The sequence below is a fragment of the Sycon ciliatum genome, chromosome 4, assembly GCF_964019385.1.
Source record: "Sycon ciliatum chromosome 4, ocSycCili1.1, whole genome shotgun sequence".
Lineage (NCBI taxonomy): Eukaryota > Metazoa > Porifera > Calcarea > Leucosolenida > Sycettidae > Sycon > Sycon ciliatum.
In genome coordinates, this window is record NC_088646.1 from 40,417,791 (window position 1) to 40,439,433 (window position 21,643).

Genomic DNA, 21,643 nt, shown 5'->3' on the forward strand with positions numbered 1-21,643 from the left:
ATGGTCGATACGCGATTATCGATCATCACTGACATCGCGATATCGGCAACATCAGACAGTAGTCTACAACTCATGCAAAATAATGCTGCACTAGGCATGGCCGCATAGGCCGACCCAAGCATGCATTGCAAGGGCAAGGACCTAGCTCATTATGTACATGTAGACTTTGTAGTACCAAGAGTACTCTTGGTAGTACCGGTAGCTGATCCAGTCGCGCCATCTGACATAACAAGACCAGTTACACTTACTCTTTACACATGCTGACTGCTGAGTGCTGTAGCTGTCCGCGCCGCGTGCTGTCTCAGGTTGATATGATGCATATTCATGAATGCCCAGTTCGAGGATAAAAAAAATGCTAGGGAAATTCCCCCGGCCCCAGACTCGAAGAAAGAAAAGAAAGCCATCTGCGTTTTCTGCTCTCGTTCCCGCGGCCCGCGATACGAACAACCAACAAAACTCTCACCACAACAACAACACAACCGATCCGTGTGTGTGTCAGTAACACGATAATTATATTAGTATAATTGTAGTAACAGTTGAGTTGTGAGTCTGTACTGCTCGCCACGTCCGGTCAAGTACACGCTGATCTACTGTCACGGACGTCGACGGGTCACGTCGTTCCATGGCTTTGCTGTGTTTGCTACAGAACAGTCTGGATCAGTAGAGTGTAGAGAGATCTACGTACGATTGCATGCAGTAGAGGGGTTCTCGCCCCCGCGATCGAAACTCCGTCGCAGCTAGCTGCTACTGCTAGTGAAATCTACCCTGTTCGAAACATTCTTTGAAATAATTTTCTAAATGCGTTGACTGTATTGCTCTCCTCTCTAGTTGGAAAGTCGAAGCTCAACAGCAGATTTAACGCTTCGCCACTGTAGTACCAATAGTACATGAGCGCAGCGAAGCCAGGATCATACTTCCACGTAGTCGTTGCACCCGGCCTGGTGTTCGGGATTTCCTGGAAGCACGTCTGATAATACTCGCATAATTCCCTAGTCAAATATGTCGGACTGGGGCGAGCAGGCTGATCTTCAGCAACAAACCTCTCCGGCGGCGGCGCCCTCGCAGGGGGTGAAGCGGACGACTGCGAACACAGATGCAGCTGCTCAACCCCCTCACGCCGCAGCGATGGGTGATCAGGGGGCTGTTTCTACTGCTGCTGCTGCTGGTCAAGCTCATGGTGCTGGTCAGCTGCCGAGTTTTTTCACGTCTGGACCGCTCAGCCAACCATTCACTTCAGGGTTTGACGATTGGGATTTGGCAGCAAGCGAACAGGAGCATGGCTACACACAGGCCAGCAGCCAGCCTGCTGCCCAGCAATCCACGTCTCCAGTCAAGCCAGCTCCTGTGGCTGCTGCTCAGTCTGCTCGGCCTACGGCACAGCCCAACCCTGTCCAAGCCCCTGCCCCTCAGCCTGTTCAGCCTGCCGCGGGTAGTAATACGACAGCTCAAGCGAACACTTCACACAGTGTTATGCCAGCAGCACCCTCAGCGGCAGCGGTGACTCAGCCGAACACGGCAGATCCAGTGCCAGCGATGACTGCTGCTAAGCAAGCCGATGCAACTAGCGGCACTGACGCTGCTGAAGACGCTCCAACAACAGCCGAGACATCCCTGCTGAACAAGCTTCTGCGGGAGAAGCTCGTTGACAATACACAGTCTATAGAAGTGCAGCGCTCTAACCCGGACAGTCCTCTCTACTCTGTGAAAACGTTTGAAGAGCTGCGGCTATCGAAGGAAATCATGCAAGGCGTGTACGGCATGGGATTCAACCGACCGTCCAAGATCCAAGAAACCGCCCTGCCACTCCTCCTGGCTGATCCACCGCCGAATCTGATTGCGCAATCGCAGTCGGGTACCGGCAAGACTGCAGCATTCGTCCTGGCAGTGGTCAGTCGCATGGACAAGAGCAAGAAACATCCGCAGGCACTCATACTGGCACCTACGCTGGAACTCGCCAAACAGATCGGAGACGTCTGCCAGAGAATGACCAAATTCTGTCCGGAGATTGCAGTGACGTTTGCGGTGCGAGGAGAGAGACCGTCGGGCCCGGTCACTGGACAGGTACTGATCGGCACACCGGGGACGGTGCTGGACTGGTCCAAGAGGCGCTACGTTGACCTGAAGAAGATACGTGTGTTTGTTCTGGACGAAGCCGATGTGATGATCGCTCAGCAGGGCCACCAGGATCAGTCTGTGCATATACGCAAGGGCCTGGACCTTGCCAGCACACAGTTCATGCTCTTCTCAGCCACCTATGATGACGATGTCATGGGTTTCGCGCAACGAATCGTGTCCGATCCGATCGTAATCAAGCTGAAGCGGCAAGAGGAGAGTCTAGACAACATACGGCAGGTCTATATTGAGTGCCGCAACGAGCTGGAGAAGTACGAAGCCTTGAGTAATATCTACGGGCTAGTCAGCATTGGCCAGGCAATCATCTTCTGCCCCTCTCGCAAGTCGGCCGCGTGGCTCGCTGAGAAAATGCATGGTGACGGTCATGCGGTGGCGATGCTGACTGGCGAGCTGGAGACAGCGCAGCGCATTGCCATCCTGAACCGCTTCCGACAGGGCAAGGAGAAACTGTTGATCACCACCAACGTCTGTGCGCGCGGCATTGACATCGACCAGGTCACCGTGGTCGTCAACTACGACATACCGTACGACGTTGTGCGACAGAAGCCCGACGTGGAAACCTACCTGCATCGCATTGGACGCACTGGGCGATTCGGGAAGTCCGGCCTGGCAATAAACTTTGTGGACGGCAGCCGGAGCATGCGAAACATGAGGTTCATCGAGGAGCACTTTGGCAAGAAGATTGAAAAGATCGACAAGACCGACAACGACCAGATTTCCAGTCTCGGTCAGGGTGACTAAACTGGTGATCCGGTGCTTATAGACGCACACCCAGCTGCTTCCTATGGGTGTGAAATTGTGTTTTCGCGTAGTTAGCGGCTATTGGAAGCTCTCCTCAAACAAGAGTGGGAATGTAAACCAAGCATCTGGAAGAATTGAAGGTTAGTGTCACTCCATTCCGTGTGGGAAGGAAGCCAGAAGTTGCTTTCCGAAACCGTCAAGTACCTTGCTCTTGATTGGACCCCCCCCCCCCTGTTTTCCGCTTGAGTACGGTTCTTGTTGTTATCTGCTTTGTGTACTACACCCTTTGCACTGGGATAGATGTATGTCCTAGGAAGATGGTAGTGCACTCGCGGTGGCAATCATCAAAACTGGTGGCACTGTATCTATCTCGTTAGGCTGGTTCCAACAGGTGTCCCGGCTGTGGAAATCTCCCGGCTGTGGAAATCTCCCCGCTGTCACTCCCTACCTCCTTTAGAATAAAACATATTAAAAAAGCCTTGAATAACACCACTGCTGCCATCATGCTAGTGCTTGACTTACCATGGTTACGTGGTGGCTCTAACTTAGCCTAAGTGTTGATTACTGATTAGCATCTCTCGGGAGAGAACCATGCCTATCCTGCCTTGATCCTTTCCGTTTGCGACCTACTTGTAGTCCACTGAGTTGACATTTTCTTTTTGTGCTTTGGAATAAAGAGCTTTAGGAGAATGTGTGTACGCATACTGACCCCCGTCCCCTTCCTCTTTTATTAAATTTTGTTAGTAGTGCCTTCAAAATTATTCCCACCGAGGCCCCTTTATGCATTTTCCCCATTTTCTTAATATTTTCCTCTTTACCTTTCACCTTGAGCCCATCAAATCCTGGAGTCAGTATACTTTTTAGCGTTTTATTCGTTTTTGCCGCTAGGGTTAACCAGGTGTTAGCGGATTTTCTGGTACTAGTATTATAATCAGACGTTCTGCTCCACGTGAAACGCAGAGTAATCAGGCCAAGAGAAGTATCTGGGTTCTGCAATTTGACGTGTTTGGGTTCCAGATTGGGATCACTAAAGTTGTGGCACACACAAGGAAACTGTCATGCATACATATCCAGTGTGCAGCACTAGAATTCTGTAGCCGGCCATCAAATCAGAAAACTGCTGCATTCAGAACGAGAAATTCCCAGCACATATCCACACAATTTTTTAGGGTGGACATAAAGCAGAACATCTTTTTTTGTGTGCAATACATGAAGCTCAAAAACACGAGTACCGAAGTCTTTGCGTTACGCTCCTGCCACCTATAGCAGAAACTCTACACCAGAAAATTAGCCTTTGCACCAGACAGCAGTTATAGAATGATCAATGGACATGCAAGCCGTTTGGATTGATTTTCGGATTTTCGGTGCACACACATACCACGCTAATTTTGGGTTTTCAGCCAGTGCAGTGGTGCCACATGATCACCAACAAAACACCCATGATACAGTGACACAAACACACACACGCGCGCGCGCGCAAACACCAACACAAGTTACGCAGCCCCCATCAATCTATTGTGATGAGATAAAAGCAACCATTGAGAGCTGTGCACTCGAACTCACCTTCACGCTGCAGTGGAGTGTGAAAGTTTTCTTTTAAAGGAATAGCTTGAGAGCTTCGGCACACCAACAACAAAAACTACAGTTTAGTGGGGTGTCCCCACACAGCAACCTACAAGAATTAGTAAGTCTATTGATGAAAGTAGAATAGAGAATAGGAAATGAAGACCCGCTGCATTACCTTCTTCTCATGGATATGACGAGAAAGAAAGGTGATGGCGGGTTGTGGGATAGCAAGAGACTAAAACACCTAGAGCACAGGTACTCCAAGCTGCTGCCGACACGTGGGTCGATGTCTGAGCACGCAGAGATAGCTATGATCCTCTGCTGACACACTAGCTAGCAGTATGGGAATGCAGAGGTGTACGGGAATGTGGCCAAGGCAGAAGCAGCGCAGAATACAAGTAGCCACACAGAGCCATCCAGCATCGGAATATCATACATATATACAGGGGGGGGGGTGCGGAAAATAGCAGGTACATATACGTTGAAAGTAGAATTGAGGGAATAGCAAAAAGTAGAAAATAGCCATTGAGAATCAAGGATGGGAAAAAGCCATCATATTATTTCTTACGCCAGTTAAAGTATACAAAAGCACAGCAAAACGAAGATAAAAATGGTTAAAAGCCAGATGCGCAAAATCATAGCGAATGGGTTGAAATATACAGCACACCGAGTGAACTAAAACCGAGGTGTGACTTTGTCTGTTGCCGAGCCGTCCGACTTGGCGCTATCCTCTGCTGCGACGGGTAGCAATGTGAATTTGGCACTGTCCTTCGAAGCGGCAGCAGTACGGTCTGATGGCGGCAGCTTGATGTGGAACTTCTGCAAGCACTCGGCAAGAGCAGTGGCGTCGGAGGTGTAGAACGCACAGCACGCGTTGTGGAAGAGAACAAGCTGGTTCTGCATCACTTTGGTCTGCAGTAAAAGAACACAAACACACACTTACTTACTTACCGTATATTCTCTATTATAAGCGCCGTGCTTATATTTTTTCAACACCCCTCTACCCCGTGCTTATATTGGAGACCGTGCTTATATTTTTTCAACCAATACATCCATACAGAGCAAGAAGAAATACATGCTGGATATCATGCATGCAGCATTGATTTCCACCAAGACAGTGCTAATAATAGAGACTGTGCTTGTAATGTTTCGAAAGGTGCTCACAGTGTGCTAGTATTAGAGACTGTGCTAGTAATGGAGACCTGTGCTTATAATAGAGAATATACGGTATACACCTGCCCATCACTGAAGCGATGATAGCGAGCGAACAAGCTATGTTAAAGGGGAAGTTCACCCTAAAATGAAAACTTCACAACTTGTAGCGAAAAATGCACTGATTCCAATGGTGAAGGTCCCAGGTTGATAGGAGCAACCGTTCCCGCGTTATACCTGCTTGAAGTTTGCACTAAATTTGGTGACATCATGATGACATCATCAACTTGCCTAAACCAGGCCAGATTTATGACGTCAGAGAGATAGACTTTGTATGGGAGCAGATGGGGAAATTTCAGTATTTTGGCTCTCCGTTGTCCCAACGAATTCGGATATTTTTCAAACTTCGGTATGGGACGTATGACACCCTACTGGTACAGTCAGACCTCGCTTATCCGGTCCTTTTTTATCCGGATCCCTCGCCATCCGGAAGAAAATAGCTGGTTACATATTTACAGCATGCGTGATGCATCCAACATAAACGGTGTTCGGTTATCCGGTTCCCTCGCCTATCCGGATGTTTTTGTGGAAAACAGATGTGTGCGGTTATGCGAGGTCTGACTGTATCCCAACTGGAAAAAATCTGGTATGAAATTCATTGTTGCAGAGAAACAAGAAAGAAATTGGTTTTTCCCCATCTACTCCCATACAAAGTCTATCTCTCTCAGTCGATGCGCCAAGCCAGCTGAGTGGGTCTTTTTATTTTTTTCGCGCGAAAGTTTATGTGGTGAACTGTGTTGGTAAAGATGAAGATGTCAGTCAATGAAATTTGCTATATTTCTTGTGTCTAACCAACCCTGTACGGATCGAACTGACGATTCCCGAGTGCGACAAATGTCCTGAAGTCTGCTCCTATTAGCTAGGTATCTAGAAATTTCAACTTGAGTGTCAAGTGAAGACTTTGCCAGTTGCAGACGAGGGAATTCTCGCTTCACGATTTTCCTGGTGTGTGGAGATACGTCGGAATGCCGACCCACCACACCCGACATGATGCTTCGGCCGGAATGCAGGTTGGTGCAGATAATTGCCTAATAATATATGTCTAAGCGTGTATACCTTTCCTTTCGTTGCATGCTTGGTTAATCCGACGGCACGAAATTATAGACATTTCGAAATTAACTTGAATATTATTTGGTCGTTGTATGTCTTAGTATTCCCTGTCAGTTTGTGCCTTTTTGTCGCGCTCGCCGACTGTATATGATCTAGCGACATTGGTACATGGTGGACAGTTAGTCATAACTCGTAACATTTTTGTCCTTATTCTTTTTATCCATGATTACATTGGCTCACCATCCGAGTTTATTTATATATTTTTGATAGGGCAATATGTAATGTACACACACACACACACACACACACACACACACACACACACACACACACACACACACACACACACACACACACACACACACACACACACACACACACACACACACACACACACACACATACACACACCACCCACACACCACCACCACACACACAGTGACACACACACCACACGCACACACCATCACACCATCACATTACGACAAAATCAAGGCAATGCCGGCGAAGCTCTATAATTTTCTTGTGCCGCGTGCCAGGAGCATAATGGCATTGCCCGGTAATAGCACTTGGTGTAGATGGGTTCCCATGTTCACACACACATACACACACACACACACACCACACACACACGCACACACCATCACATTACGACAAAATCAAGGCAATGCTGGCGAAGCTCTATAATTTTCTTGTGCCGCGTGCTAGGAGCATAATGGCATTGTCCGATAATAGCACTTGGTGTAAATGGGTTCCCATATTTGTGAAGTACATGTATTATTCGGTTGCTGGCTATCAATTGTGCTGTGAGCATGGCAGAGTGAGGTCTTCCAGCTTTGTTGGTGTTTGCTCTATCTTGTGTTTACGCTCTGCAGAAAGGATCATATGTAGTGCCTTCTCAGCATTACATTACATCCATTGCGTAGCAGCAATGTGCCATCCTTCCGCGACTTAGGTGGAATGACGTGCAAGTGGTGCTCCAGGGTCAACTTCAATTTGCCGAGCACGTATGCCGCTGGCTTGGGGTCAGCAGCTGGGTGCAAAGTCTCTGTATACAAATCGTGCACTGTCGTCAACAATATGGCATCCTTGTCCAGCAATTCCCATCCTGTAGCGGCAATGACTATAATATTGGGGAAATCACTCTCGGCACCTTCCGTGCTGTACTGAGAGATGATGCTTCGCAATTGGTGGTCTGTGCTTGGTGCATTGTCGGCAGGGAGCATGTCAATTTGCTTTTGGTAGCAGCGTCTACAAAATCGACTCTCGTCTGAAATCCTGACATGGTGCATGCTACGCAACACATGCTCTGCAAGCTGAAAGTTTGGTGACTTCCACCTGTGTTCTGGTGTGAGTCTCGACTTACACCAAGCACATGTTGCATGGCCCACACACTGCTGGTAATGGGTTGGGCACAGAAGCGGTTCGCACTGTTCTTTCAGACTGTGCACGCGCAGTTTGTCTGCAGGACAGTGTACGGATGCCGCTCCGCTGCAATCATGTACACTGCATGTGCTTTGGCTGACTGGTGGCTTATTTTCTTTCGCTGCTGTGCATACTTGGCGTCGTAGTGCTTTGACGCACTTGCAATAAATGCATTGGCCTGACGTGATGGATGTGCATGTGTGTAGCTTTTGCCAATCTGACAGCATTGCGTCATGTGTAAATCGCTTGTCAGATGGCACTTTGGAGCAAATGCTTCATTCTGGGCCACATGGTCGTCAAGTATGTATGCTTGTGCCAGTTGTGGCATTGCTGGGTCTTCCTGCCGCTGACATCTGTGCACACATGCATGGAAAATATACGTAAAAACACTAGTTAGAAATCACGTCACCAGAGGCATGCCTTTTTTTCGGCCAGAACATAACTTCCGCTCCAATGTCACAAAGACTTACTCTTTCGATACGTCCAGCATAGAAGCAGCGAAATGCCTGGTTAATTCGGTGGCACGAAATTATAGGTCGGGCGACGAAATTTCGACGAAAAAAGGAAAAGAGACAAACCGACGTGTAGCGACACCAAACTACAGAATTTCGTCGTTCTTGAAGAACTCATAACAGAAAAAGGTGAAAGGCGACTACTGAATCCTCGAGTGTGACGAATAACTCCGAGAAAGCGTGAGACTGGCCAGCACGTACATACATGAAAACGATCGTATGTTGAGAATGCCTTGAGAAAAGTGCCCAAAAAGGGTGGATCTGAAAAATAGAACTCTGTGTTCCGACGTGATTTTTCAAATCTGGCGCATCGACTGCTCTGACGTCATAAATCCGGCCTGGTCTGGGCAAGTTAATGACATCATCATGATGTCACCAAATTTAGTGCAAACTTCAAGCAGGTATAACTCGGGAATGGTTGCTCCGATCAACCTGGGACCTTCACCATTGGCATTGGAATCAGTGCATTTTTCGCTACAAGTTGTGAAGTTTACATTTTAGGGTGAACTTCCCCTTTAACATAGCAACTTGTGCTGGGATTACACTATTCAACAGCTTACAAGGCTGATGAATAGATGATATGCCAAATAACGCGCAACTAGACTTGAGAGGGCATCGCACACAAGTTGCATACATATTATACTACAATTTGTACATGGTAGGCCCTGAGCTCTGCAGGAATGCAAGTCACAGGTAGCCGTACAACTTTGAACTTTGCATGCAACTACTCTGCAATGCCCTCTCAAGTCTAGTTGCACGTTATTTGGCATATCATCTATTGACTGCCACACATTTGAGTCCGGTCTACACCACACCCACCCACACCCACACACGTACAGGACAACATGACGATAAAAGAAGAGTGGCGGGTTCAAAAAGGCATCCTGCAAAATTTACCTGATGTACAACCACAGAGTACGGCAAATTACACTCCTATATGGCCATGCGGGGATAGCGTGTGCATCAACTTGTACATATAGCATGCAAAGACAAAAGACAAGACAACCTGACTTTCCTTCTTCTTCCCTTCCTAGGTCCTGATGCTGGTTAGTGGAGAAAACATTGATTTTTCCGAACTAACAAAATCGAGGGTGGTTGATTTGCAGAAGGAGTGAGACTTTTACCTTACAGTACTGTCAGGCGCCGAAGAACGGCCAAGCTAGAATTTCACCAATTTTTAAGAACGGTCTAGGCTGTCTCATGACAGTAATAGTACTCATCACAGTCAAGGTTCACTTCAAAGGTTCAAAGGTGCTCGCAAAAATGAATGGGGACTGGCGTGGCGAGAATGCCACGGAGTTCAGTCTACACGTTCATGTCATGTTCAGTTGCGATCTGCTTTCTCTTCCTGATTGCCATTGCGGTCATGCTGTCTGTTCTCTGTGATTTGACCTTTATCTCCTGGCATCTTACTGTCTTCATGTGCTCCCCTTGGGGGCACCTTGATGCCTGATGTAATATCGAATTTGTACAGCGGGCTACCATTTAGGTTCCGCTGCGGTCGGTTTCGCTGAGCCAGCCTTGGCACCGTGTAGCCTTTTTGGTTGTTGTGTTCTTGTGCGTGCGGCATGAGGTTTTTAGCTGTACCTTTGTTTGGCTGCGCTGCCTTTTGGTTTCCAGAGAGTTTTTCTTTGCACATGTAGTTTTTAGAACGAAATAGTCGGTTCGTGACATGGCGTTCTACTTCTAATCAACCATAAAGTCTTTTGTGTTGTGAGTGACTCCGTCGGGTGTGAGCTTGGTATACGGCCCATTACGGGGACTGCGTGCGGCAGAAGCCTAGCGAAACACCATTTGGTAGCAAAGGATGGTTTGATAGTTGATACACGTTTCGATCGAAGAAATTTAGTTACGAGGTTGGATTTCAAAAATAGTTCCAACCATGGAGGAAGAACGAGAGAAAAGTAGTGCATGCGGAGAATATAGTGCTGAGACTGAGACAGCGACGGCGGCATCGATGTCAGAGCCGACCGGAGAGGATGGCGCTGATTCTGGTGAACCTACGGAAGGCATGGAGAGCCTGATCATGAAGCTGAAAAGTGATAAGATACAACTGAAACGCAATCTAACGAATACCCGACGTGGGTTGACGATAGGAATGCGCGACAATGAGGTCGACGCTGTGGGTGCAGGACACCTTTACGATGAGCTGTGCTGCTGTGAGCAAGCAGTAACAGCAGTGCTTTCCGAGCTGAAAAGAAAATATGAATTCGTAAACGATAAAAGGAACGTGATACGGACTTTGGAGGAAATGGAGGAAGTCGATCGCGATGTGCAGACGGCAATTGACAGATACGACGAGTTTGTAGAGTTGTGGACTGCAAGAGCGAAGCAGTATGGACAGGCTCAAGCAGCACAGAGCCAGTTTGAACGAGGGGAGTCGTTTCCTTTACTGGGTGTGGATGAATTCGGTCTACGCCAAGGCAGTAGATCAACTAGTCGAGTCGGTTTACGACAAATGCAGAGTGAACTGAGTGCGCTGACAATGGAAACAGATCGCAGGACTGGACTGCTACTAGAAAGATCACCAACACGGAGGACGCCGAGAGGCTTTAGTACTGATGACAGCAAGGACACAGCAGCTGAAGAGACCAACACCAGTCCAAAACAGGGTGAGCAAGGAGCTGATCAAACGGAGAATAGCCTTCCCCCTGCACACACCACTGAGTCTGTCACCAGCCTCCCCAGTCCAACTTCAAGTCACAGTGTACAGTCTAGTATCACGTCTTGTACTACCACTGCACAGCATGTAGAGGAGACGGCTCGATACCGGGACGTTTTGACAGCCAAATTTGTATAGACCCAAACCGTTCATCAGCGTTGATTTTTCACTCGAAATATGTTTGTGGAAGGAAACTGGCATGTTGAAGTTTGCTCTGGAGCCAGAGTCAATCGAACTGAGCCACTCCTTTGTGTTGACCCATTGCCTCCAAGTTGCCCAATTTTTCGCTTCAAAAAAGTTCAAATCAGAGGTGGCTCCAAACCGGACACGTTTTAGAGTGCACGTCAAATTCACTCTGGGTCTGAAATTAGGTAATTGCTATCGCTCCACGACGGCCAGTATAGAGTAACAATAAGCCTTGTGTGTGCTTCCATTAGTTTTGATTGGTATGCGGTGCTTTATTGGCGAGAGGCGAGCCGCTGTTTACCTGCGACAAGAAGTTGATTTTTCGAAAGTCGTAAAACTCAAGTCGCAGTGCGAAGCAACACGTCAAAAACTCACCTGCTTGATATGGCGCTTCTGGTCATCGCAGAGCCATGAAATTTTGGCTCGGAGTATAACACATAGTAGTCTCACTGTGACATATGTTTTCTAATCAAAATACCAAGAGAGAAAGTGAATATTGAGTCCGTTCCGGTTTGCAACCGGTGTCCTATTTGAAACCGTCCCCTCTACCTGTCACAAGCTCAAGTGTGACTAGACCCATACCTAGTTCTGGACAAGCTGTACCTGTGAAGGACCATGTTTCTCTGGTCAAATCTAGTACCAGTCAGCCATCTAGCCTCGCTAGCATTCATGCCAGACTTGCAGGCCCAAGCAGTGGTCATGTAGGCAAGTCTGTGTTGAGTGTTGGATCTTTTCCAGGACATCCTGTAGCTAGCCTCAACTTTCAGGCCCCTGCGTTCTGGCCTTCAGCTCAACCAGTAAGCAGTAGAGCACCTGTGTACGGCACTGGGTTGCCCAGCAGTGATGTCTTTGGAAGGCTGAAGAAAGTAGCTGTTCCGACCTTCAGCGGAGATGTGCGGATGTACGAGACCTGGAAGGCCGCCTTTATGGCATGCATTGACGCTGCACCCGTCTCTCCACAACTTAAGCTTCTACAGCTTCGGCAGTATGTTACTGGTGAGGCACTCAGAGCAATAGAGCAGCTTGGCTACACCGCAGAGGCATACAGGATATCCCTGGAGCGGCTTGAAAGAAAATTCGGCGGACAACGACGTCAGGTGGCTATACAGCTGGAAACATTGGAAGCATTCCAGCCGATACAGCGCTACAACCCGCAAGCACTGGAGAAGTTTGCAGATTTGCTCGAGATTGCCGTAGTGAACCTCAAAGATGCAGGTCGCCACATGGAGCTACAGAACGGCACATTCTTCTCCCGTCTCCTGAGCAAGCTGACGAAGCAGATGGTGGCTCAGTACCAACGTTGGTTGTACGAGCACCAGCAAACCGAGGATGTGTTATCATTGTTGAAATGGGTGACACTGGAGGCTGAATTCCAGACTACGGCAACGGAGATAGTAGACGGTATCCAGAAGTCGGCATCATCCCGGCCAAGTAGCCATCGCTCGTTGCAGCAGCGCAACGCTCATACACACTTGGCAGACGGACAGACGGCACGAGACGAGGAGACTTCTTTCATATCCTCTCGCGCCACTTGTCCAGAATGCAGCGGGAGCCATGGCATTTGGGAATGCTCCACCTTCAAAGGACACGACACAGGCCAACGGTGGACAAGAGCAAAGGAATTAAGCCTGTGCTATCGCTGCCTGGGAACAGGGCACAGAGGCGACAAGTGTCCTCGAACTCGCACTTGTGGTGTCGATGGTTGCCAACGGAATCATCATCGTCTACTACACGGCTTGGCACGATCAGATTTTGAGATCAGGAAGAAGCCGAGAGCCGATGGCAAGGAAAGGAGTTATGACAAAGCAAACACCAAGGCTGAACAAGGACACTGTGGCGTCGCAACAGCGCATGAGACTCCAACGGAAGGGGAGTCCCCCCAGCAATGCAGCAATGCAACAGCCGAGACGAGCTACACCAGTTTACGCACTGTGCCTGTCGTTCTCAGGTCCGGTAGTAAGCGGCTCGTCGTCAATGCGCTTCTGGACGACGGAAGTACCAACACCTTCATCCATGAAGACGTTGCCACAGCGCTAGGAATGAGTGGTGAGCAGCATGACATGACTATCAATATGCTGAATGGAAAGCGGAGCACTTTCAAATCCATGGAAGTGGAGTTCGATATCGCCAATATTAACGGTCAATCACGGACAACCGTAGTCGGACTCACAACTCCCAACCAGGTAACAGGACGTCTGCAGCTAACGGACTGGAGTAGCAAGAAGATTGGCTATGAGCACTTGGCTGATATACCGTTTCCGGAACCGGCCACCCCTGAAAGGATCAAGCTGCTCATTGGCGTCGACAATGCCGAGCTTCATCGTGCGTTGTATGAAGTGTCTGGACCAGCCGGAGAGCCCATCGCGCGTCTCACACCTCTCGGATGGACCTGCGTCGGAGCAGGGGTTAGCCGTGGCGGGGGCACAAACCACTGCTGCAGCGCTATCATCGCCAGCAGCGAGACCCTCCTGAGTGTGGATAAGACTTTGCGACAGTTCTGGGAAATTGAGCAAGTGACCAGCCCAGAACACCCCATGTCACCGGAAAACCTGGACGTCCTGACAGCGACAAAGAAACGAATGACGTTCACCAATGGTCGCTACTGTGTCGGGATGCCATGGCGGGCAGATGCATCACGGCCCACCAACAATTACGACATGGCAGCGAAGAGACTTGCGCAAACACAGAAGAGGCTGAAACGGGTCCCAGAAATTGCAGAGCGCTATGCAGAGACCATTGAGAGTTACGTGAGAAAAGGGTACGTGGTGAAGGTGAATGCAAACCCACGTGAAGCAGGATCGTGGCTCCTTCCACACTTCCCGGTTGTCCGACTGGACAAAAGTACGACGAAAGTTCGCATTGTGTTCGACGGGTCAGCTAAGCATGATGGCACCGCCCTCAACGACCTGCTGCACACCGGTCCGAAGTTACAACGTGATCTATCGGCTGTTCTGCTCAGGTTTCGGCGGCATCCGATCTGCATTGGCTGTGATGTTACGGAGATGTATCTACAGGTTGAAGTCAGAAAATCAGATCGGCCATATCTGAGATTCCTGTGGAATACAGACTCGCAGTCGGCTCCAGACGTGTACGAATTCAACCGGGTGGTATTCGGTCTGAACTGCTCCCCGTTCTTAGCGCAACTGGTCGCGCGAGAGCACGCTAAGACACTAGATCCAGAATTCGCCCGTGCAGCCGAGATGATGCTCGAATCAACTTACATGGACGACGGTATGGACTCAGTCTCTACGATTGCCGAGGGTGTGGCCCTGTACAAGAGTGTGACAGCAGCATGGAAGGGAGCAGGCATGGCAGTGAGGAAGTGGCTGTCGAATGCTCCGGAGCTGTTGGGTCACATACCCAGAGAAGATCAGGCAACGCAACTCAGCCTGAACGGAGACGGCCCATCCCAGATTAAGACTCTAGGGATCAGTTGGTTGAGCGACAGCGACATGTTCAGCTTTCAGGCTGTCATACCACCTGACGATATGATGATGACGAAGAGGAACATCCTCCGAAAGATCGCGACGATCTTCGACCCGCTAGGATTTCTGGCACCAGTGATCATCCGTGCCAAGATACTGATGCAAGAGATCTGGGCTAGCGGTGCAACTTGGGACGAAGTGCTTCCCGTCGAACTGAGCTCACGTTGTAGACAGTGGTTCCAGGATCTCCTTGCACTGAGCTCAATTCAAGTGCCACGCTGCTTGCAGGCCATTGCAGGCGCTACACCGCAAGATGTCGAGCTTCACGTATTTGGCGACGCATCAGAGTTAGCGTATGGTGCCGTCATCTACCAACGTATCCGCTACGCCTCCGGCGAGATCAGCACCGTATTTGTGTCTGCTAAGTCACGAGTTTCGCCAACTACCGCCACAAGCATCCCACGGCTCGAATTGATGGCTGCTGTGCTGGGAGTCGAAATGGCCAACGAAGTAGCCAAGGTGTTGCAGATCAACCCGCAGAACATCATCTACTGGACTGACAGTATGGACGTGATCTGGTGGATCCGTGGCCGGAGTCGCTTGTTCAAGACGTTCGTTGCCAACAGAGTGAGCACGATTCACCAGGCAAGCAGCCCAGATCAATGGCGGTATGTCCCTACGGCAGAGAACCCGGCTGATATTGTGTCGAGAGGATGCGCCCCAACATCGCTCACGCCGGACAGTATGTGGTGGACCGGTCCTAGCTTCATGGCCAAGCTGTCTGATGACTGGCCAGTACGACAGTTACCTACAGCCCAAGCAAAGGAAACAAAGTCCATGAAGGAGACCGTTCTGATGAGCAGCACTGAGACGGGTACTGATGATGAGGGCACAGGCGCAACGGAGCCCAGTGTTTGGCGACTGGAACCGCAGCGATACTCTGATTTGGAGCGCTTGATTCGTGTGCAAGCGTGGGTGATGAGATTTCTTCACAACGCTCGCGCGCCACACGAACGCCGCGAACTGGGTGAATTGACAGTGGACGAATTGAGTGAGTCTGAGTTGATGCTGGTGAAATCAGCGCAAGAGTCTGAGTTCCGAGATGAGATCAAGGCCATCAAGAAGGGACAACCTGTGAGTTCCCAGAGCAAGATTGCAGCACTCCATCCACAGTTAGATGACAGTGGTTTGCTGCGTGCAAGGAGTCGTCTTCAGTACGCGGACTTCTTGCCCTCTGACACGATCTCACCGATCATCCTTCCCAGGACGCATCCAACGACTAAGCTTGTGATCACGCGGATCCATGGCAACGGTCATCACGCACTCGGCAACAATCAAGTTCTGAACGAGTTAGTAAAGCGGTTCTGGGTTGTCGGTGCACGCGAAGCAGTCAAGGAAGTGGATCGTCAATGTCCTGAATGCCAACGCCGAAAGGCCAAGCCACACGAGGTGCTCACTGACAATGGCACGAACTTTGTTGGTGCAGTAACCGAGCTACGCGAGTTGAGAAGTGAACTGGACGAGAAGAAGATCATCAAGGCAACCAACGGTCAACGGATTCAGTGGCACTTCAACCCACCCGCAGCACCGCACTTCGGAGGACCATTTGAGGTCATGGTGAAGGCTGCCAAACGAGCACTGTACGCCATTCTGAAGTCAGGTGACATCACAGATGAGGAGTTAGTGACGGCAACGATTGGAGCAGAACACCTGATCAACAGTCGGCCCTTGACAACGGTATCTTCAGATGCCAGAGACTGTACTCCTATCTCTCCAAGTGACTTGCTGCTAGGCGACGCGAGCCACAGTATTGATGTACCCGGTGATGACCCAGCAGCTAGCCTGAGGAGACGCTGGAGACGAGTCCAGGAGCTGGTCAGACATTTCTGGGCAAGATGGATGCAAGAATGGCTGCCCATGCTGAGTGGTCGTGCCAAATGGAAGAAACCCTACAACAACGTGCAAGTCGGTGATGTCGTTATCCTACTCGCCAAAGACACACCACGTGGTCAGTGGCAGCTGGGACGAGTTGTCGATGTTCACCCAGGACGTGACGGGCTGGTACGAGTCGTGGACGTAAAGGTGAAGAACACCACGCTACGTCGCCCAATAAGCAAGATCTGCCCGCTGGAAGCATATCAGTGAGTTACTGAGTAGCAACAGCATTGGACCATCGCCATTGAAGTATGGTCATGTCTTTTCACTCTCTTGCTTCTCTCTTGCTTCTCTCTTGCTTCGCACATGTTCTTTCATGTTGTTTTCATTTCTTGTTCCGTTGCCTATCATCTTTTTTTGATTTTTTGTTTTTTTTTGTTTCTGTTTGCTTGAGCACTAGCAACTCAGGCAATCTTTTCTGTTTTTCTTTCATTTTTCCGCTTCGAGTGTTGGTGATGTATCTCTCCGTAGACACATCAGGAAGGGGAGAATGGCGTGGCGAGAATGCCACGGAGTTCAGTCTACACGTTCATGTCATGTTCAGTTGCGATCTGCTTTCTCTTCCTGATTGCCATTGCGGTCATGCTGTCTGTTCTCTGTGATTTGACCTTTATCTCCTGGCATCTTACTGTCTTCATGTGCTCCCCTTGGGGGCACCTTGATGCCTGATGTAATATCGAATTTGTACAGCGGGCTACCATTTAGGTTCCGCTGCGGTCGGTTTCGCTGAGCCAGCCTTGGCACCGTGTAGCCTTTTTGGTTGTTGTGTTCTTGTGCGTGCGGCATGAGGTTTTTAGCTGTACCTTTGTTTGGCTGCGCTGCCTTTTGGTTTCCAGAGAGTTTTTCTTTGCACATGTAGTTTTTAGAACGAAATAGTCGGTTCGTGACATGGCGTTCTACTTCTAATCAACCATAAAGTCTTTTGTGTTGTGAGTGACTCCGTCGGGTGTGAGCTTGGTATACGGCCCATTACGGGGACTGCGTGCGGCAGAAGCCTAGCGAAACACCAGGGACTGGATACCAATACTCTTAATGTGTACCATGACTGTGAACTGTGTGTATCTGCGCTGTGACCTTTCGACCTGTGTGGGATGCATACGGCTCTATTGTACGCGCTTGGCACAGTGCGTTACATCATTGGTGTCCATTTGTGGCGCTGCCCCCTATGGTAAGTGTCGGATTTCACTTGCCAGGCCTGTAGTAGACTCAATACCCTTGGCTCACATACAACGTTGACAGGCTCTCAGATGTAGAGGATAGAGACTTTCACACAGGGTTGCATGTACACATGTACACATACACACGTATATCCAGGGACATTCCAACCGGCACCACAATACACACTACCTCATGCACTCCCAGTGCTGTACACCCTCGCTCCTACTTGCTATATCACCAATTCGCACTCGCACCTGCATCATCGATACACACTCGCACGTGCACAACTCGTACACGTACACAGTCGCACCTGCACCACTGGTACACTGCACCACAGCAGTAGCATACACTCACCTTGTTCTCGTCCAGCAGCTGCAGCTTGATCGCCAGCTCACTTCTCATCCTGTCATACCGGCTACGGTGAATCTCAAAGTCAGCCTCGGCTCGCTCCAGCTTCAGTGCCTTTCCAGTGTTGCCTGGGTTTTGTACCTTGAACGCACGGAGTTGTTCCAGGTCGGTTCTAAACGCATCATACTCCAGTCTTGCACTCTCGTATTCTTTCACTTTCAGCAGCGTATCCTCTATGGTCTTGCACGATAGGGTGTCCAGGCTGCTCTCAAACGTCAACATGATTGCTAGCAATGACTCGCCATTGCGCGACACCTGGCGCTGTACGTCGCTGTTGCGTTTGAACTCCTCCAGCAGCTCCGGAGTGTGAACTGAGTACTCAGCAAACATGTCGCCAAGAGTCTGTTGGGTTTCCATGGATGCCCTCACTTGGGTTGACAGCCTCCGCACAATGGTCAAAATCAATGCATACTTTCTCTGTGTTTCCCTCAGGGTAGCAATCCTTTCATCCAACTGGGCATCCACAGTTCGAGTTCCCTTTCCGAATCTCTCTGAGAGGATCTGCTTGGTGCACCTCAAGCGAGTCTCTGTGGCCAGCTTCAAACGCTGCAACGCCTGAGCCACTGGCGGAGCTGTCGTTTCTTGGACCTCGGTCTCCTCAAGCTTTACCCCTGGAATTCCGGTACCCTGCTCCTCATCTAGACTCACGGCAGAAAACGATTCAGACTTTTGCTGTTGCGAAGGGGACACCTCCAATGCCATGGTTGTTTCATGGGCAATTTGGTCAGACATTTTCAGAGGACAAATCGAATCAAGAAAAGCTACTTTGTACACTATTCGTTGTACATGCACTCAATACTGGCATCAATGAGTATAAAAGTCGTATAATTTCCAAATTAATTATTTTCAGAGGAAGCCAAATTTATAGTGTTGGAACATAAGACTTACTTCCTCACTGATGCGAACGAACCTTGTGATCGTACTACTGCTAGTCACCTTCACAGAAAATCAACTCTAGTTGTAACGACATTCGACACGACAGCTAGCTACCTCGAGTCGACAGTCCAGAACACTACAATTTTATTATTCGTACAAGAAGAAGCAGGCCTGTCATAATCAGTATCAGTGCAGTGTGATCGTGACTTGACTCTTGACTTGAGACGTAACCGGCCGTCGTTGCGTCGAATCTTCATGATGAAAAAGCCTGCATGCATGCATCGTACACGCGGACTGCGTTGCGCCCCAACGACTTTTGCTTGTTTGTGTCAAGAAAATCAATGCTGCCCGAGAAAAACGACGTCATGACTGGGCCACCACATATATTATGTACATGCACTGCATATGCATGCTGCATGCACTTCTGGCATGGCACACGAATCTGCAGTGCAGATGCTGCACGTGTGGCGGCAGAAGGCAGTCACTTCTTGCGCGGTTAAAGGGGAAGTGCATCGATTTTTCGAGTATGGTCCAGAAGAAAGACAATTTGATATCGGTTCGAATGGCATATCTCTCGCTTCCATACGATAAGCCAAACTTGCCAAATCGCCAATTGTATGCTCACGTTGCCATAGCGACCAGCGCAGTGATGACGTACGAAAGGCTTAGCTCCACCACAGAGAAGGTCGATCACTGCAGAATTTGGTCATTTTCAATTGGTTTATTGTATTCACGAAGTGAAAGAAGGGCTGTGTTCAATGCTGTTAGTGCAGTGAACTGTTTGTTAGTAGTCCTCTCGATTGTGTACTGGGACGTGACACCGATAGGAGAAAGCTGGAGTGCGGAGACACCAGCAGACAAGCGAAAATAGTGACGAACAAAATGCTGAAATCTTGGTTGGGACAAATCAGACGTTCAGCATTTCCCCCAACCAAGGACCATGCCGTTTGCTCTTTCCACTTCCTGAAGATGAATGTGATGCTTCCTGGCGACTCTCCTATCTCTCGTAACATCTTCTGAAGCCAGGTGAGACGACGGGTGGTGGAGATTGACGAATGAAATAATGTCGTAGGTTTGAAAGTTTGCTGAAAATGTCTCAGGAGAGATGGCGAATTCCAAGCATCTTGTCCTGGAGGAAACCATTTCCTAGGCACAGTCAGCCTAGGAAAATGCATGAGAAGGGCGATAAACAGTTCACGGCACTAACAGCATTGAACACAGCACTTCTTTCACATCGTGAATACAATAAGACAATTGAAAATGACCAATTTCTGCAGTGATCGACCTTCTCTGTGGAGGAGCTAAGCCTTTCGTACGTCATCACTGCGCTGGTCGCTATGGCAACGTGAGCATACAATTGGCGATTTGGCAAGTTTGGCTTATCGTATGGAAGCGAGAGATATGCCATTCGAACCGATATCAAATTGTCTTTCTTCTGGACCCTACTCGAAAAATCGATGCACTTCCCCTTTAACCGGTTGGCTTCGAGTAGCCTTTTCGCCAGTTTTTGGCATGGTGCTGCAGATGGTGCCTTGCGCACTGGCAGATTGTGGTGGTCGTGTCCGGGATAATCGTCTTGTGGGACATGCTAGTTTACAGTGTGGGTAATGGAGCCTGACCGAGTCCTGGGTGCTTGCTGCAACATGCTGAGCAGCTTTCGCCCCCCCCCCCCCCCCCCCCGTAATAAAGTCATGGGGTATGCAAGCCCCTTTACTTCTCTACTACCATAACCACTCACCCACAGGACAGCAGCATTACCAAGGGCCTCTTCTTATCGGCGATGGTGCCATCGTGAGAATAAAGAATTCAAAGGGGTGCAACAGCATTGCGCAATACATTTTGTTGTCAATCAAAATCTATGATGTTGCGTGTGAATGCAACACAACATTCAGTAGAAAAGACTGGGATCTGAAGTGATGAGAATGACAACAGGAATACTACTTGTAATTGTGTGTGAACAAATTAAGATTGGCAGTAGAGAATTGTCAAACGGGTAAAAGGATCCAATTGCAATACAAGACTTGAATGAGTAGGTCTGCATACGCGAGTCAGGGCTGCAAGGGGTTGCTTCCATTCCAGAGTTGTCCCCAAAAGAACTGTGTTCGAAAGGGGGACTGGGATCTGTTTTCTTGAAATAACAGTGAAAAACCGGGGGGAAATAGTCCACAGCGGCAGTATAGTGTTCAGTGACTGGTTGCTTGCAAGGGGATGGGCGGGGTATGGTGTTCAGTGGCTGGCTGCTTGCAAGGGAACGGGAGGGGGTAAAACGTATGCAAACACAGTTTGCTTGGAGTGGGGAGTTAACGAAATTTAGAGACCACACTGATATGAGCATGGCTGCAGCGGAAGTGCGA

General features: G+C 49.2%; 2 protein-coding genes and 1 long non-coding RNA gene across 3 annotated transcripts; 2 read left to right on the forward strand and 1 right to left on the reverse strand.

Moving 5' to 3' along the window:
* The first annotated feature begins 512 nt into the window (after positions 1–512).
* On the forward strand, positions 513–3,745 carry LOC135816167 (ATP-dependent RNA helicase DDX19A-like). Its single transcript, XM_065329560.1, has one exon. It carries the CDS (start codon positions 1,000–1,002, stop codon positions 2,872–2,874), a length of 1,875 nt encoding a protein of 624 aa, XP_065185632.1. The 5' UTR covers positions 513–999; the 3' UTR covers positions 2,875–3,745.
* Positions 3,746–4,450: 705 nt separating this feature from the next.
* LOC135816168 (arfaptin-2-like) lies at positions 4,451–19,488 on the reverse strand. The gene is made up of 2 exons (XM_065329561.1): positions 18,360–19,488; positions 4,451–5,352 (listed from the first exon to the last, which is right to left on the reverse strand). Exons 1-2 carry the CDS (start codon positions 19,143–19,145, stop codon positions 5,116–5,118), a joined length of 1,023 nt encoding a protein of 340 aa, XP_065185633.1. The 5' UTR covers positions 19,146–19,488; the 3' UTR covers positions 4,451–5,115.
* LOC135816169 (uncharacterized) lies at positions 6,321–8,314 on the forward strand. Its single transcript, XR_010553356.1, has 2 exons — positions 6,321–6,662; positions 7,578–8,314. It is a non-coding gene; the product is annotated as an uncharacterized LOC135816169 (long non-coding RNA).
* Positions 19,489–21,643: the final 2,155 nt, after the last annotated feature.

What these genes read in the sequence shown, in the direction of transcription:
- LOC135816168 (XM_065329561.1), bottom strand. Translation starts at nt 19,145, where the DNA reads ATGTCTGACCAAATTGCCCATGAAACAACCATGGCATTGGAGGTGTCC. An exon ending in AGCTGCTGGACGAGAACAAG is followed by an intron (nt 5,353 to 18,359) that starts GTGAGTGTATGC and finishes CTTTTACTGCAG; the next exon opens with ACCAAAGTGATGCAGAACCA.
- LOC135816167 (XM_065329560.1), top strand. Translation starts at nt 1,000, where the DNA reads ATGTCGGACTGGGGCGAGCAGGCTGATCTTCAGCAACAAACCTCTCCG.